This window comes from Arachis ipaensis, chromosome B2, assembly GCF_059453495.1.
Source record: "Arachis ipaensis isolate K30076 ecotype BB chromosome B2, ASM5945349v1, whole genome shotgun sequence".
Classification (NCBI taxonomy): domain Eukaryota; kingdom Viridiplantae; phylum Streptophyta; class Magnoliopsida; order Fabales; family Fabaceae; genus Arachis; species Arachis ipaensis.
The window spans coordinates 18,926,205-18,941,683 of NC_142437.1; the positions used below are offsets into that span (position 1 = coordinate 18,926,205).

At 31.0% G+C, this 15,479-nt stretch overlaps 2 protein-coding genes across 2 annotated transcripts; both read right to left on the bottom strand.

Annotated features, from left to right (window-relative positions):
• Nucleotides 1–3,959: 3,959 nt before the first annotated feature.
• LOC107625037 (uncharacterized) lies at nt 3,960–6,849 on the bottom strand. The gene is made up of 11 exons (XM_016327567.3): nt 6,824–6,849; nt 6,637–6,724; nt 5,938–6,480; nt 5,716–5,822; nt 5,526–5,613; nt 5,349–5,438; nt 5,019–5,108; nt 4,586–4,723; nt 4,355–4,479; nt 4,185–4,254; nt 3,960–4,100 (listed from the first exon to the last, which is right to left on the bottom strand). Exons 1-11 carry the CDS (start codon nt 6,847–6,849, stop codon nt 3,960–3,962), a joined length of 1,506 nt encoding a protein of 501 aa, XP_016183053.2.
• Nucleotides 6,850–12,478: 5,629 nt separating this feature from the next.
• On the bottom strand, nt 12,479–13,645 carry LOC148573192 (protein FAR1-RELATED SEQUENCE 5-like). The gene has a single exon (XM_088505707.1). The coding sequence runs from the start codon at nt 13,643–13,645 to the stop codon at nt 12,479–12,481; it is 1,167 nt and encodes a 388-aa protein (XP_088361833.1).
• Nucleotides 13,646–15,479: the final 1,834 nt, after the last annotated feature.

Here is a 15,479-nt window from a genome sequence, read left to right on the forward strand (position 1 = left end):
TTTAAAAATATTTATATCTTTTTTCTTTTATTACTTATATTATTACCATTGCATTTTATGTCGTCCTTAACTACTCTTCTATAATTTTTGGTGACTGTCAGCAAAAATGAAATAGATTTAATTTTTTATTTTTACACATACTATTACCAAAAAATAGATTAATTTTTTTCTCCCACATTTTTTCAACTACTGCTAACGAAAATGGTAAAAAAGAAAAAAGATTCAATTTTTTTCTATTTTCACTTGTAGTAATAAAAAAATATGAGACAAAATTTTTTATCTATTTTCACTAGCAGCTTTTGCAGTCTTTTACTGCAAAAATAAAACTAAATATACAAATGAATATTCCAATTTAAATGGATAAATAATTTTTTTAGAGAAAATTCCACTCCACTCTCCTACGAGATGCTAAAATGACAATTCCCTCCTCTCTATTTATAAAATGTACATTCCCCTCCCTTATAACTTTTAAAAAACCTTCTCTTTAATCTATTTTAATTTTTTTGTGTTAACTAATGTTAACTTTATCCATTTTTCAAAAAAAAAATATTTTTTACAAAAATACTCTTTAGCAAAAATTTTATTTTTTTGTCATTAAATTTTGCTTACCAAAATATCCTTTAATAAAAATTTTTTTATTGATTAAATTATATTTTCATCATAATATTTTTAAAAAATTTAATAATTAAATTATTTTTTTCTAAGATACCGTTCAATAATTTTTTAATTATTAAATTAGGATTTTACCAAAATTTTTGTTAATATTTTTTTATATTTTACTATTAATTTTTTGATATCAATATATATTATTATAATATTAAAAAAATTTTAGTAAAATTATTTTTCAATATTAATTGTTATACATATTAACAATGGTAAAATTTTTTTATTTAATGTTAAAATAATATACATTGATATAAAAAAATTTATAGTAAAATATAAAAAAAATGTTAACAAAAATTTTGATAAAATTATAATTTAATAATTAAAAAATTATAGAAAGATATCTTAAAAAAAAATAATTTAATTATTAAATTTTTTAAAAAATATTTTGGTAAAAATATAATTTAATTAATAAAAAAATAATTTATTAAAGAGTATTTTGGTAAGCAAAATTTAATAACAAAAAAATAAAATTTTTGCTAAAGGGTATTTTTGTAAAAAATAATTTTTTTCTTGAAAAATAGATAAAGTTAACATTAGTTAACACAAAATTTAAAATAGATTAAAGATGAGATTTTCTAAAAGTTATAAGGGAAAAAAATGTACATTTTATAAATAGAGAGGATGAGAGTGTCATTTTACCATTTCGCAGGAAAGCGGAGTGGAATTTTCTCATTTTTTTATTTAAATGAAAAAAAAAGCCATTCTTTTACCCAAACTACAAAAAAATAAATCTTCACACTTCACAGTTAAGGCTGGCAATTCATACCCTACCCGCATGTATTCAATCCGGTCCAATTCGTTCGGGTAGGATAGACTACCCAATCCGCTACAAATATGATAGGGTACGATCAGGGTATGCTTGCGGATAGGGTAGAGTACAGGTTTAGGGTGTACCCTACCTTACCCACACCTCATATATATTTTATAAAAATTAGGTATATAGTGAATCACAGTGAACGAGCTGTCGCATTCACTCTCTCTTCCTCTCTCAATAACTCAAAACAATGTATGTTATGAGTGATTCAAACCCTCACATACTACCCATCTAAAGCCCCTCAAAAGGTGGTTTCTTCCATACCCAACTAGTTTGAGGGTATTACATACCCTTCCTACATGTTCTAATTAAGTATTGACAAATGTATTCATTAATTCCAGTCAGCAAATAATTTTTTAATTTTTAAAATTAAAAAAATTAAATTTAATACATGTATTATATACTTTATATATACATAACTTAATACACTCTACATACATTTTAACTCTGGTTAAATCAAATCACCATACATGGTAAACTTTAAATAAATTTAAAAAAAAAAGAAAAAAAAAAGAAAAAATTGGTTTTCCTCTTCTTCCCTAATCCTAATCCCTTCAACGGCACCAATTCCCCCTAACCCTAATCCCCTCAACGGCACCGATTTCCCACTGAGGCAGCAAGCCAACAACCCCTCCAAGTTCCAACTCCGCTGGCCGTGTCGTCGTCTTCATCTCGCCGGACACGGTGCGGCTCCGACGACCTCCCTGCACGTCGCGTTTTGGCTCGCAGCCTCGCAGGTCGTCTTCTTCATCGCAGCTCCTTGCTCTGTCGGTGCTTCTTCTCCGTCACTGCTGCCTCCCCTTCGCCATAGTCTGCTTCGCCGTGCTCGAACAGGTTGGTCTCCTACTCTCCTCACTTCTCTGCGTTGGTGAAGTGAAAGTGTGAAACCCACTATCTCTGTTTTTTTTTGTTATTCAACTGGATTTTAATTTAACTAAGCGAGTGAGTAACTGATTAATGATGTTGAATTGTTGATTATAAATCTGTTTATGTTATGTTGTTAATGGCAGATTGATGATGTTTATGTTATATCTGTTTATGAATCTGATTAATGATGTTGAATTGTTGATTTTTGGCTGTGTAACATACATAGGTTAATGGGAGATTGATGTTTGTTTTCTGATTATTAGTGTTTATGGTTCATCCTCAGGGTAATAAACAATAGAATCTGGTAATGGAGGCAATGATGCTAGGCTGAGAACACTCTCCAGAAATGCATGTAAACAGTATGCTGAATATGTAACATGCTATCCACCTTCTTGAACAATTACAAGGCGTCCATCACTGTGCTGTTTTGCAAGATCATGAACAATCTTTCCAATTTTTCTATAACCCTCCATTGTTAAGCATTGCCTTCCATTTGGATCAAACTGAGGCACATAAAGTAAGTAAAGATTCTTTATTGTTAGATAATGAGGGAAATAGTAAAGATAATGTGATTTGACTACTGTTAACATTGTCATGTTCCATTCAATTGAAGTTTGTAGAAGGAAATTTTACACAAGAAGTATTTTTTTAATATCTTATTTAAAGGATTCAATTGTGAAAGAAAACTAACTTTACTTCTGCTGTAATTGATGAGAACAATCTTTTTTGTGATTGAAATGAAACAGATCATTTCTAAGGGTATATTTGGTTGAGGGGTTAACAATAGGTGAAAATGCTAACTATGACAAGAGTATAAATCATGAACCTAAAGAAAATGATAAATAGAACTTACTGCACTGGAGTCTAGTCCAATTGTCAAAACAAACATATCAGGTCCAAATTTCTGGATTGATGGAATAACCAATTCATTGAGTGCATAAACATATCCATTGTCCCCAGTTCCATTTGATTTTCTTTTTCCAATTTTTTCTCCTTCGATAGCATTAATTTAGAATTACAGAAACAAAGAGTACTTCAAAGAGTAGTAGAAAAAAAAATTAATAGTAACAATTCTTAATAATCGTACAACATAGATACAGGTTATAGCTCATATAAAATTTTCGGTATTGATGATTATAATCTCCTGTTTATGATTTATTAGTTTATACTTGATTATATAGATGTGATGTTCATTTCGAGCAGCTTAACCAATCAATAAAAATTGGTACACAAATTTACCAAAAATTTAAAGTGATATATACATTAAAAATTTGTAAACATACCCTTATTTGTTGTTGATTTTTATAGTCTTTAATCAATAGAAATTTCTTTGAATGATAAAAATGGTTGAAACATTCTATAAAAAAATCTGTCATAACAAAATCCATTCTTACAAAAAGAAAGAAAATTCAATATTCCAAAATATAAATATATAGGATTGTTATAGATTTTAATTTATATATAGAAAGATTCTATAACAATAGATAGCTACCACAAAAAAAAGTCTCATTACAAAAGTACTAGCACCAAAATGACTTATTTATATCATTTATAGTTAACATAATTTATTTAGAATTTTTCCAACTGATGCAATCAGAAGTAACATATACTCTTATTTTTTAACTAAATTCTTGTTCTTTTCCTCAAATTTTTTGTAGTTCTTCTTAGCTGCCTTGATAATGGTGTTTTTTTTCAGATTGTATGACTTCATGATCAAATCTATAGCAATGCGCATCCTAGTTGCATCATCAACCTTCAAATGATAAAACCAGTAGTAAGTCACACTTATGTAATTAGAAATTAAACAATTAGAAATTTATCATGTAATGTAACTTACATAAATGTTGTAATCATCAATCCAAATGCAGTTCTTCATCCAAGTTGCTACCCAAATACCGCAATCAAAGCTATGTTAAATTTTATATGGAAAAAAAAAAGTACTAGTTAGACAATGTGACAAAAGAAAAAAGATTGCTTGACGAACCAAATAAAGAGCTAGAAAATTACGAGTCATTTCTTTGTCTTCCTATTCCGAGAGCTTCCAAAATGGGAAACTCAGACACCTTAGGCCTAATTGTACTCTCAAAATCATAGAAAGAGTCATGTTGAAGCATCCCTTCAAGGTACAAAGCCTAATAAGTGGTTAACATTGAATTAGTGTTTTTATAAATGGTAAAAATAGTATAAATGAAGATGTAAAATTGATGCCATAAATGTTTGAATACAGAAATGATATACCAATTGCTTAATGCTGAATATTTTACTTGCTTTCTTCTTAGGATCTGGGTTGGAATCCAACAAAATTACTTGACACTGATTCATGTCGAAGATAACAAGATACCAATGAAGATTATCTTCATTAACAGGCACATAAATCTGTACATATATACAAGAAATAATTATTATGTTTTGAGTGTGATGGTTAAAAAATATAATTCTATTTATGAAGAGTATTAAAATTTCTATCACGGGAGTGACTTCAATGTGAAGTCTCATATAGTCATAAGACTTATTATCCAAAACAAACTTATTATCACAAGATTCAACACTTTACATGTTGATGAAAAAAGTTGTCAAACCAAAGATAATTATTTTCTTTATTAAGCATGCATAACAAATAGAGGAACAGATATTTATTTAGTAGAAATGAAATTATATCATATGATTTTACCTTTCTAAGGACTTCCACTTTGCCCATAAATGCCTCTTTATAATCCTCTCGAACTTGACTACTTGGGATAGTTCCCGACAATGCCATTTGCTATACAATGAGAAAAATATAATTTTATCAATGTTAAATTGCCAAACTAATATTACATATAAATATTGCACAGAATGAGGATGAAAATTATATATTTTTTTTGGTACAAAAATTTCAAGTTATTTATATAATATAAGCATTTGGAGCACTTATATTACGTTATACAAGCAAGTGTGACAAATATTAACAATTATTGAAATGTTGATTAAAAAAATTTATTATAAATTACAAGTGGCTTACCGAAAAGACTGTGGGCATATACCAATGTCTTAAAACTCCGGAAGTAGTCTTCTCCTCATCATTTAGCATATGAGCATATACGTCCAGTATCTAAATGCATATTAGACATGGTTATATAATGATAATAATAATGAGATTGAATTGATATCCAAAATTAAATCAACTAAAATAACTTACAGTTTGGTCAATCCAACCCTTTGGAATTAAGTTAAAAAAAGAATCTCTGGTTGCATCAAATTTGCATCCTTTTGCTAATATCTCTTGCCTACAATTTGATTAAATATAAAAAAAATAATTTAGCATTGTTGTTCTAATATGATCGTAAGATGACAAAGTACAAAAATAATATTTTTTTAAAATAAGTTACCTCCCAAACTCATTATCTTTATTTGTTCCAAATATGTAGGTTGCAACCATGATTTCAGTGTCATCTAATTCCATGGTAGTTGGCGGTGCAAACAATACTGGTAGCCACTATTAAGAAAAATAAAAGGTAACAAAAATTAAGCCTCGAAATTTAAAATAACTCAAGAATTAGAAAATCTTCAAAAGTGTTTGGACGAATAAAACTTAAGCAATTGACACTCACAAATGGAGCTTCAACCCCAAGATTTCTCGGTTGGAGTTTTGTAAACCCTGGCATCCTCTGATTTATATGATAACCAGTAGGAGATGCGTTACTCAGCAATGATTTGACAACATCAGTTGATGGAGTCTCTGAGACACAAAATTGTTTACCATGTAATTTTTTCGATGACTGGGCTCTAGAAATTTTAGGATTAGTCTTCTTCACACCGAGAAAAGATTTTTTTCTGTCAAAAGAAGGTTTTTTAACCGGGGGAGTGGCCAACTTTTTTATTATCGTGTCTGTCATGGCTTGCTCAGAAGAAAGGTTTTCAAAGGGACTTGCATATGGAGACATGGTCATTGGCATTGAAAGCGATGGATAAGGAGGTGAGCTTGGGTTAAATCCTCCCAAATGATTATAAAATTGTGACGGCATGGGGTGAAAGTAAGGCATCATTGGCATCATAGATTGATTGACAGAGGCCATGTTTTGCAAGTTAGTGACAACTTCTTGCATCTTTATGATTTGTGAGTTGAGCGCATCATATTTTTCACCTTTATTCTCCTACAAAATATTTGGAAAGTGATAAGAAAATGATTACATTAGTATTCCACGAAATGCTATAGACATTTAATCAACTAATTATCAGATGAATTAATTGAAGACTGACCAATACTAAGTGAATTCAACATAACAATCTCAGAAGAGATTAGAGATCACCTTGTTAAAGATGGTTTCACCTGGCACATCCACTTCTTTAGATTTTAATTCCTCCTTATTTTCTACCGTCTTGACGCCCTCATTGAGACTGAAAACCATTATAAATACATAAGTAAATATCAAAATTCTTAAGAAAAATACGGAAAAAAATTTAAAATTCATAGAATCAATTGAAGTGTATTCCAACCTAGACGAAATTTCGATGGCCTCCATCAGAGTGTTCTTCACTTGTGCTTTTGTTACATTTGATTTTTGTTGAGCGCTGCCAAGGTTTTCCCCAATGTCATCAGATGGTGATTGAGGTGTGTGATTGCTTTCAGCTATGACTTTTTTTGAAACGGAGTTGTTAGTTCCTCTTGAAGACATAATTACAAGTAGAAAAAGCAATATGCATATATGTCTGTAAGACATTCGAATTCCACGGTGATAACTGGAAATAATTTCATCCATTTATAGGAAATTTGGAAACTGGATACATGAAAGGTCATCATGTATATGGGTTTCGCATCAATTATTTCTGAAGTAATTTTTCATAAAGCCTGACTTCTCATATTTCTGTAACAAGAAAAAGGAAAGACGGAAGATGAAAGGAGTGATTACAAGATGGAAAATTTACTATGGGGTGAAAGACGGAAGATGAAAGGGATGAGTTAAAGATAGAAAACATACTATAGGGTGAGAAGAGACGTCCAAAAGTTGCTTCTGCATCCTCTTCATTTAATTGTGATTAGGGTATTCAGCATACATTTTTTATACCGTCTAATTAAAAAATAATATTCTATTAAATATAATTAAATGATTTAGAAATAATTTTACTTTACGTTTAAACGGCCAGAAGCACAAGTATCATAGTATTTTAAAACATTAATTAATAATTACCTCAATAATAAAAGATATTAAGCACATAAAATTTGATATATAATTTACATCAATGCTCTTTAAAACTTTACCCACATAGCAAGTTTTCCTGGTTTTATTTTATGTTATATCATACAAAGTTGTATTTTTAATCCTCATTAATAAAATATATTATTTGTTAGGAATTTGTAAACTGCAATGATTCTTTTTCATGTTTTTAGTTTATTGTGAATTAACTATTGAAGGCTTTCTCGCCATAGGATTAATCACATTTTTTTAGCATTTCTTTATCTTCGTCATATGACCATCTCTAAGTTTTTACTATTTCACTTATATTATGAACATAAACAACTTTATTTTTAGTGATAAACCACAAATCAAGTATAAAAATTATCGTATTGATAGATAAGATATGGATTCAATCATAAAAATCTATTATTTATGTCAAAAAAATTTTCATTGAACATGTTTTTCAACATGCAATTGGACTAGCTGTCATTTGCAAAGGGTTTCAACCAAATGAAATTATGTAGAAAGACAGACAGAGAGTAAGGTAGAGTCTATTGAGGGTTAATGAATTGGGGGCGAAACATAATGTAACAGCTTAACTCTACACGTTAAATGGTCCTCTGATTTTAAGAAAAACAAAATTCCTTTTAGTTTGGTATATATTTCAACTCAACTATGTCAGATAAACATATACTCACGTAATTAATATTAATACATAATAATTATTCATACAAGACTTAAATACAACCTACCCCTCTTTAAAAATACAACACTTTACAACATCAAGGGCGAGGAAAAATAAACCCAGAAGCAACTACGCAAACAAGCCTTCCATTCGTCCGTAGCTTTTTGATTAGCCATCCTGTCTGTATCTCTGAAAAGGTTTTTTAAAAACCTTGGGAGTGAGAACAAAGCCACACGTTCTCAGTATGAATTGAATTTTATACAAGCTTTAAAATTCTGCTGTTGCATTTAAAAAAATTCAGAAAACAGACAGCAGCCATGTTTTTTATGAATTCCATAATAATTTCAATTCTAATCCGTTGCTTCTAAGTTTTGGTGAGGTTATGGTCAACATCCCTAAGTTTCAGAATCCAGAAGTTTCAGGTTCATATCACTTCATTTGATTAATTAATTATCAATTGGAAGTGCAGCCCTGTTTTCGTAAACCATCTCAGAGTTTCCAGCAAACAACCTACCTTCCAAGTGATTTATCTAAGTCTACAAAATTGATATGAACATGTAACTTGTACTCACTTAAAATAGACTAATGTATCTTTAAAATTCTTTTGAAATCAACTCAAAATTCTATTTAAATTAAAAGTTATAGCGTCTGGAAGATGGTACTGCAGAACCATAAAACCAGAAAAATCTGCAGCAACCACTAAACTTCAAAAAATCATATCTTCCAAACCACTTGGCCAAAGTGCGTTGAAATTTTTATGGAATATTCAAGACACACTAAAATTTTACAGAAAAATAATTTCATCTAAAAATTAGGTCTGGACTGCTCCCAAAAATTCATTCTTTCTGCTGCCAGTTATGCAGATTTCTACAGAAATTCTGCACAAAATATTTCCAACAACCTCATATACCAAATCATATATTCAAGCCTAGGATTTATCTAAAACCACATTTCTAACTTCTTTTTGACTAACCAAACTTGCCCAAGAACTCTTAATTCAATATATCATAGGTGCAACATAACCATATTATCACATCATCCATTCTTTAGCATCTCAAGTTATGATTCATCAAATAAATTTCCAGCAGCCATCTCAATATTCCATACTCAAAATCATCATCAACAAGTACTAACATCAAAATACACAACATCATCAATCACAGCAGTGACATTATAAAAAATCATAGCTATATGTGCTGAAACTAAATAAAACGAGAATAGGGTAACAAATAAAATAGCAGTAGAGCAAGAATGGAAAAAGAGCAAATTAGAGGAAGGGACCTAGACCATATCAGAGGTACTTCGACGGCTTCCCCTTTTTTCACTGAAACCGCAACGTTGACGATGCAGCAGCGGTGGCGGCTGAACAACCCTATGTCTCTCGGCACCAGCCTCACACGACTCCTTTCCTTGTACTCAAATCCCCTCTCTCCTTTCGCACATGCAACAGACAATGGCGGCTAGCACTAGAGCCTTTGGTAGTGGCGACCGGGTCACGGCGTGACGGCGATGACAGAGCCTTGGCGATGGCGTCGAGCTCGTTGCCTCAGCGGCGTCGTCTCCCTTCTCGGCCCTGACCCGCATCTCCGGCGTCGCAGCAGTGGGCTTCCCTCTGCAGCCATGGGCTCGCGTTCCTCTCTCGCGTTTCTACTCTCGACGGTGACGCGGTGCGTCCACGGGCGATGGCGAGCTGGACGCGACGGCACAGCAACAGCTTCACCCTCATTCCTCCTCCTTTTTCGAAAGCTCTCTTCTTCTGTTTTCCTTTTCTCAGACTTCCCCTCTCTTTCTTTCATCTTTCCACTGTTAGTGTATGTGTGTGTCTTGTGTGGGTGTGGGTAAGAGGGAAAGGGCATGTGGAAAGTGAGCGTGGCTCACTAAGGGGTAAACAGCTGGGGCTTAGGTGTGTGTGAGTTGAGTGATAGGGGGTTAAGGTTAGTGAAATTAGGGTTTAAATTGGGAATTTAGGGATTGAAATAGAATATGAGTTGAAAACTAAACTTAATCAATAAAATTAATTTTAAGAATGTTATCTATATTTTTTTTTGTAAATTATTTATAATTAAATACTATATTTTAAAATTATAGATAAATAAATAAATTTTTCTTTGTTTATAGAATAAGCTCGAAACTAATATTTCAAAATACGCTATATAAAATTTTCAATTTCTTAATTACTAAAACTTTAAATTATAATTAAGAAATTACTTGATATTTAAGCCTAAAAATCTCTGAAAATATATTCTTGATTAAATAGAATAAATCGTAAAATAACGTATTATTTAATTTTCGTAAATCCGGGATCTTACACATAAAATTTGTTTGGGGTACAGTAATACACTTCCATAGCAAACACAAGTCACAACTTATAATTATTGACGAATGCATTAATTCTTCTTCTTGTTAAAATCTTGAACTCTTGCATTCCAATAATAGTAGTAATTTGGTACATTAGCGTGTGATGGATTTATCTGGAACATGGGTGTTCCACCTCCACTGTATGAATAACAAGGTGGCATGGGATATCCATTAAAATTGGGGTACATAGGTAATCCATTCATGTATTGAAAATTCTCAATACCCTTTGTAGAGGATATGGCACCATAAGTTCCAATTTCGGTGGACACTTCTTGATGATCTTCTTTATTTGGTTTTCTACTCTGCTAAATAAATATAAAAAAAATAAATTATTAAAAACATTTTTCATAAACTATTCCATCAATACATGAGAATACAACATGGCAAACAAACCTTTTCGATGCGATTATTATCTAACCGCTTTCTTTTATTACTCTTTTGGACACTTGAAATTCTATCTTTCTTTGTGTCCTACATGCAAAATTATAAAAACTATCAAAAAATCTCTAGCAGTTCAAATTATATTATAATACACAGTTATATACCTCAAAAGCAGCTTCAGGTGCATTTATTTTTGTTTGTGCACTAGGCTTTTCTGTTCTGTTATCGTTGTAGTGGTTGCTTTGAACTTCTGTAGATTGGACATGAGGCTTATTCACTTTTTTCTGGATATTTTCAAATAAATCACTACGTCTTTTGTTAAATTGGTGTATTGTTTCCTCAGCAGACATATCCTGTAATACAATATGTTCCAACAACACATAAATTTTAAAAGAAATAGGTAGTACAGAAAAGAATGCACCCTAAACAAAGAAAAATTAATAATAGATATTACCGTAACACTATTTGATTCTGTACTTGATTGGTCATTGTCAGTATTCAATTTATCTTCGTTCAAACTTAGTGAGCATTCTCCACCATATAGTTTTGGACACCTACGAACCGTATGACCAATCCGTTTACAATGCGAACACTTACGGGCCTTAGCAGTCTTGGTTGTTTGACGTGGGGCTCCTTTTGTCTTCACAACACTTGGGTCACCTACCAAGTTGGCGGTAGAAGGAAGCTTCTCATTTGGATTGTGTCTTTTATGGAGTTTCATAATCAATCCAAAAATGTCTTCTCTTATTTCCATGAAGTCATCTCGATGTTTCGATGCTTTATCACATAGTGAAAAACAAAGCGTCGCTAGAGCACCGTACCTAACACCAGCAATCTTTTCAGATTCAATATCCTCGGCGGTAAGTGAACTAATGTATTCTTTTTTAGCATCTTTCCTCCACCTCTTGTGAATAAGAGTATTAGGAATAGTGACAATATGGTCATGTCTCATAGTACAAAAAATATGGGAACAAGGGATACCACGGCTCTCAAATAATCGACAATCACAAGCAAAGTTGTTAGTGCTTCTATCGTACCGAACCTTATATTCAATAGCCGGCTCTTGATATTTGTTCATTCTCACCTCAATGATATTAGCGTCAATTGAATGGCCGATAACGTTTAGTTTACTTGCTTCTAGTATCTCATTTCTTACCTCTTTAAACATATTATGGGTAAAAATATTGGCTGCTTCCTTTTCGATGTCTTCGAAACATGTAGTTAAAACTGGACTTGAGAACAATGACTTAAAATCAGATAATAGCTCATTTGTCCGATATTGCCTCACTGCCTCGTTAAGATTATGCATCAAATCCAAAAGATAACATTTTTTACCAATATAGTGCTTTATCAACGAATGAATTCCTTCACATTGTGACGTAGTCCTAATTCGACCAAAAAACGTGTCGTTCAAATATGCAGAAGCCCACATCCTTTTGATCTCGTATGTTTTTTTCACCCATTTATTTTCAGAAAGCTTGAATTTTGATACCAAGCGATGCCATTTATCTTCAAACTCATCCGGAAAAAAATTCCCGTACATGAGGTGCTTCAATCCATGAAGAAACTCAGAATTTTTGATAGCTTCACACGCGTTGCATTTGGCATCACCTCTCTAATTGCTCCTCTCATTGCAAGATCACCATCTGTCACCACTGCTGTTGGATATTTATTACCCATTATTTCAAGAAACATCTTCAAAACTAATACATATGTCTCATGCTTCTCATCTGCTAGCAAGCCACAACCAAATATGCATGTCTGCCCGTGATGGTTAGTTCCTGAGAAGACAACCAATGGCTTGTTATATTTATTCTTCTGGTATGTTGTGTCAAATGCTAGTACATCACTAAAACATTGATAATCGATTATGCTAGCTCCGTCAGCCCATACTAAATTTTCAAGTTTATTATCTTTTAGAGTAAATTTCCCTTGCAACAATGGATCCTCATCGGCCTTAGAAATCAAGTAACTCAATGCTGCATATGCATCACCATCTTTCACTTTAGCACGCTTTGATTTGTCGAAATGATTATACAAATCCTTCTTTGTAAAACCAATTTTTCCAGGTCCTCCCTTTTGCTTTAACATGAACCCCATTATATGGCAAGTTCTCACACCATAATCATGTAGACTGTTGGCTTGCGCTTTGTCGGCCTCGGTCATTACGCGATATGCGGGGACAAATTGTATATATTTAGGTGGGATAAGGTCATGATTGTGAGTCTCTTCAAATGCAGTAACTTTCCACTTCCTCAATTTCATATCATAGTGAAATCTAATTCTCGCTTGACACATTACACGTGTTATCGGCCTGTGGTCTCTTTTCCTATTCTCCATCTCCAGATACTTCTTTCTCCGTGTACCCTCTCTATTACAAACCATTTGTCTCATGTTAAGGTTGCCGTTGAAATCATAACCCTTTTCATCACACCTTGCAACAAAACCATGTACTTTGGCATAATTTCTGTAGAATTGAACACACTGCTCTACACTATCATGCTCAATACCCCAAATGTCATCCCTGGTCAACTCAGTTAACTTCTTCTCAACTTCACCAAATCCATCTCCACGATCGACCATTTTCATAGCTTCATCAATTGTACCCTTCTTTTGAGATATATTTATATCATTTTCTTCACTAGAACCACTATACTCAAAACTCAAATCATCAAATTCAACAGAACTCTTTGTTGAATTTTTGTGAACGCTCCCCATACTTGTGTTGTAAGTCTATTATTAACATAAAATGTAAAAAAAATGAATGAGCACAATACTATTCAATTGCATCTAAGGAAATTTGAATAGTAAAAAAAAATATTATCACAATAAATAATAATACACAATCAATCAATGTAATCAAAAAATAATAAACAGATGTAGATATACATAAGAAAAATTTGTGATAAATGCACTTATGTATTAATTAATTTTAAGTTTATAAGTTTATGACGATAGTTTTAAGCAATATTTAGTTTTCAAAGTTATAAAACAGCAGCTTAGATTTTTCAAAACTTCCCATTAAAAACTATATTCATAGTTGTAAGAACCGAACCAGTGATCAAACCGATCAAGCTACTGGTTCACTGGTTTATTGGTTCAACCGATAAATCACTGGTTGAACCAGTAAAATCGGACCCACGTAAATAAAAAATAAAAAATAGTCAAAGACTTATAAAATTTAAAATAATATCTTCACCAACATTTTAAGAACAACCAACATTCAAATTCTAAAGATAACTAATACAAAAATAGACATGAAATTAGTTAGTACTACTACAATAGTATCTTAATTTGACACAATAAGAATAACAATCCATAAAATTAGTCGTACTACTACAATTGAATTCATGTTCTCGAACAATATTCAAATCTCAAATCTAACACTCCTGAATTCACGATCATGGCATGTTCATCCAACTTATAGCAGGTAATAATAATGATAATAATAATCCTATCCTTGTGATATAGTTATTAGTTCATATATATCTTCACATTATTCAAAGTAGAGTCTTAAAAGCATTTCAAAATCACATTTGAGTTTTTGACTTTTGTGACACCAGCAAAATAACAGGTACTATTAATAGGGAGAGTGGTGAGAGTGTGTAATGGAGGATGAAGAAAGGAAGGCGGTGAAAGAGAGAGTCAAAGAGGTCAAAGAGAGTGCGTTGAAATCGTTGGCCAAAGGTGGGTCAAGTTATGAGGCACTTGATTCTTTTATGCTTCAACTCCGGAAGCAAATCACATGACAGATTTAAAATTATGCATCTATCCATTAAGGGAGTGTTTGCTTTAGCATCTTTAAAACACAGCAAGTATGTTTAATTTTTTTTTGAACGTTACAACCTTTTATATGAATATCGATTAAGTGTGTGTTTGGATTTACGTTGGGCAAATTGGAGTTTGAATAGAAGTGATTTTGTAAAATTAATTTTGGGTAGAAGTGACTTTGTACTAACATGATTTATGTTTGGTAATTTTTACTAAAATTGATTTTGATAAAATAAATATTATTTGGATAATATTAGTTAAAATTACTTTTAGATAAATAATTAATTAATTACTAAAAAAATGTAATATTATTTTTTTAAGTGTATTTAATTCTTTTTATATTTTTTTAGTATTTTTTATATAATATTTTTTTATTGTACTCTATTTTAGTATATTATAATTTTTTATTATTATAATAAAAATGAATATTTATTTATGAAATTAAAAATCACATAAAAATTGACAACTTTTTAAATATTTTTTATAGTAAAAAATAATATTTATTTATTAAATTAAAAAATATTTAAAATAACATATTTTAGTACTCTCTTTAAGTACTCTTAATTTTATTTTTATTATTATTTTAGATTCTAATTTTTTACAAGTTATATTTTTATTATTATTTATAATTAATTTTTTATTTAATTTATCATTTCTAATTGGAATAATAATACATATTTTAAAAAATTAAAATACTAAACAGTATAATAATACATATTATAATATTTTTTTTTCTACTACTCTTTGAAGTACTCTTTGTTTCTGTAATTCTAAATTAATG

Excerpts from the sequence above, each read along its gene's own strand:
- LOC107625037 (XM_016327567.3), bottom strand. The coding sequence starts at position 6,849 with ATGGAGGCCATCGAAATTTCGTCTAG. Across the intron at positions 5,109-5,348 it reads ATATGCCCACAGTCTTTTCG|CAAATGGCATTGTCGGGAAC; the intron begins GTAAGCCACTTG and ends CTCATTGTATAG. Across the intron at positions 4,101-4,184 it reads TTGATGATTACAACATTTAT|GTTGATGATGCAACTAGGAT; the intron begins GTAAGTTACATT and ends TATCATTTGAAG.
- LOC148573192 (XM_088505707.1), bottom strand. The coding sequence starts at position 13,645 with ATGGGGAGCGTTCACAAAAATTCAACAAAGAGTTCTGTTGAATTTGAT.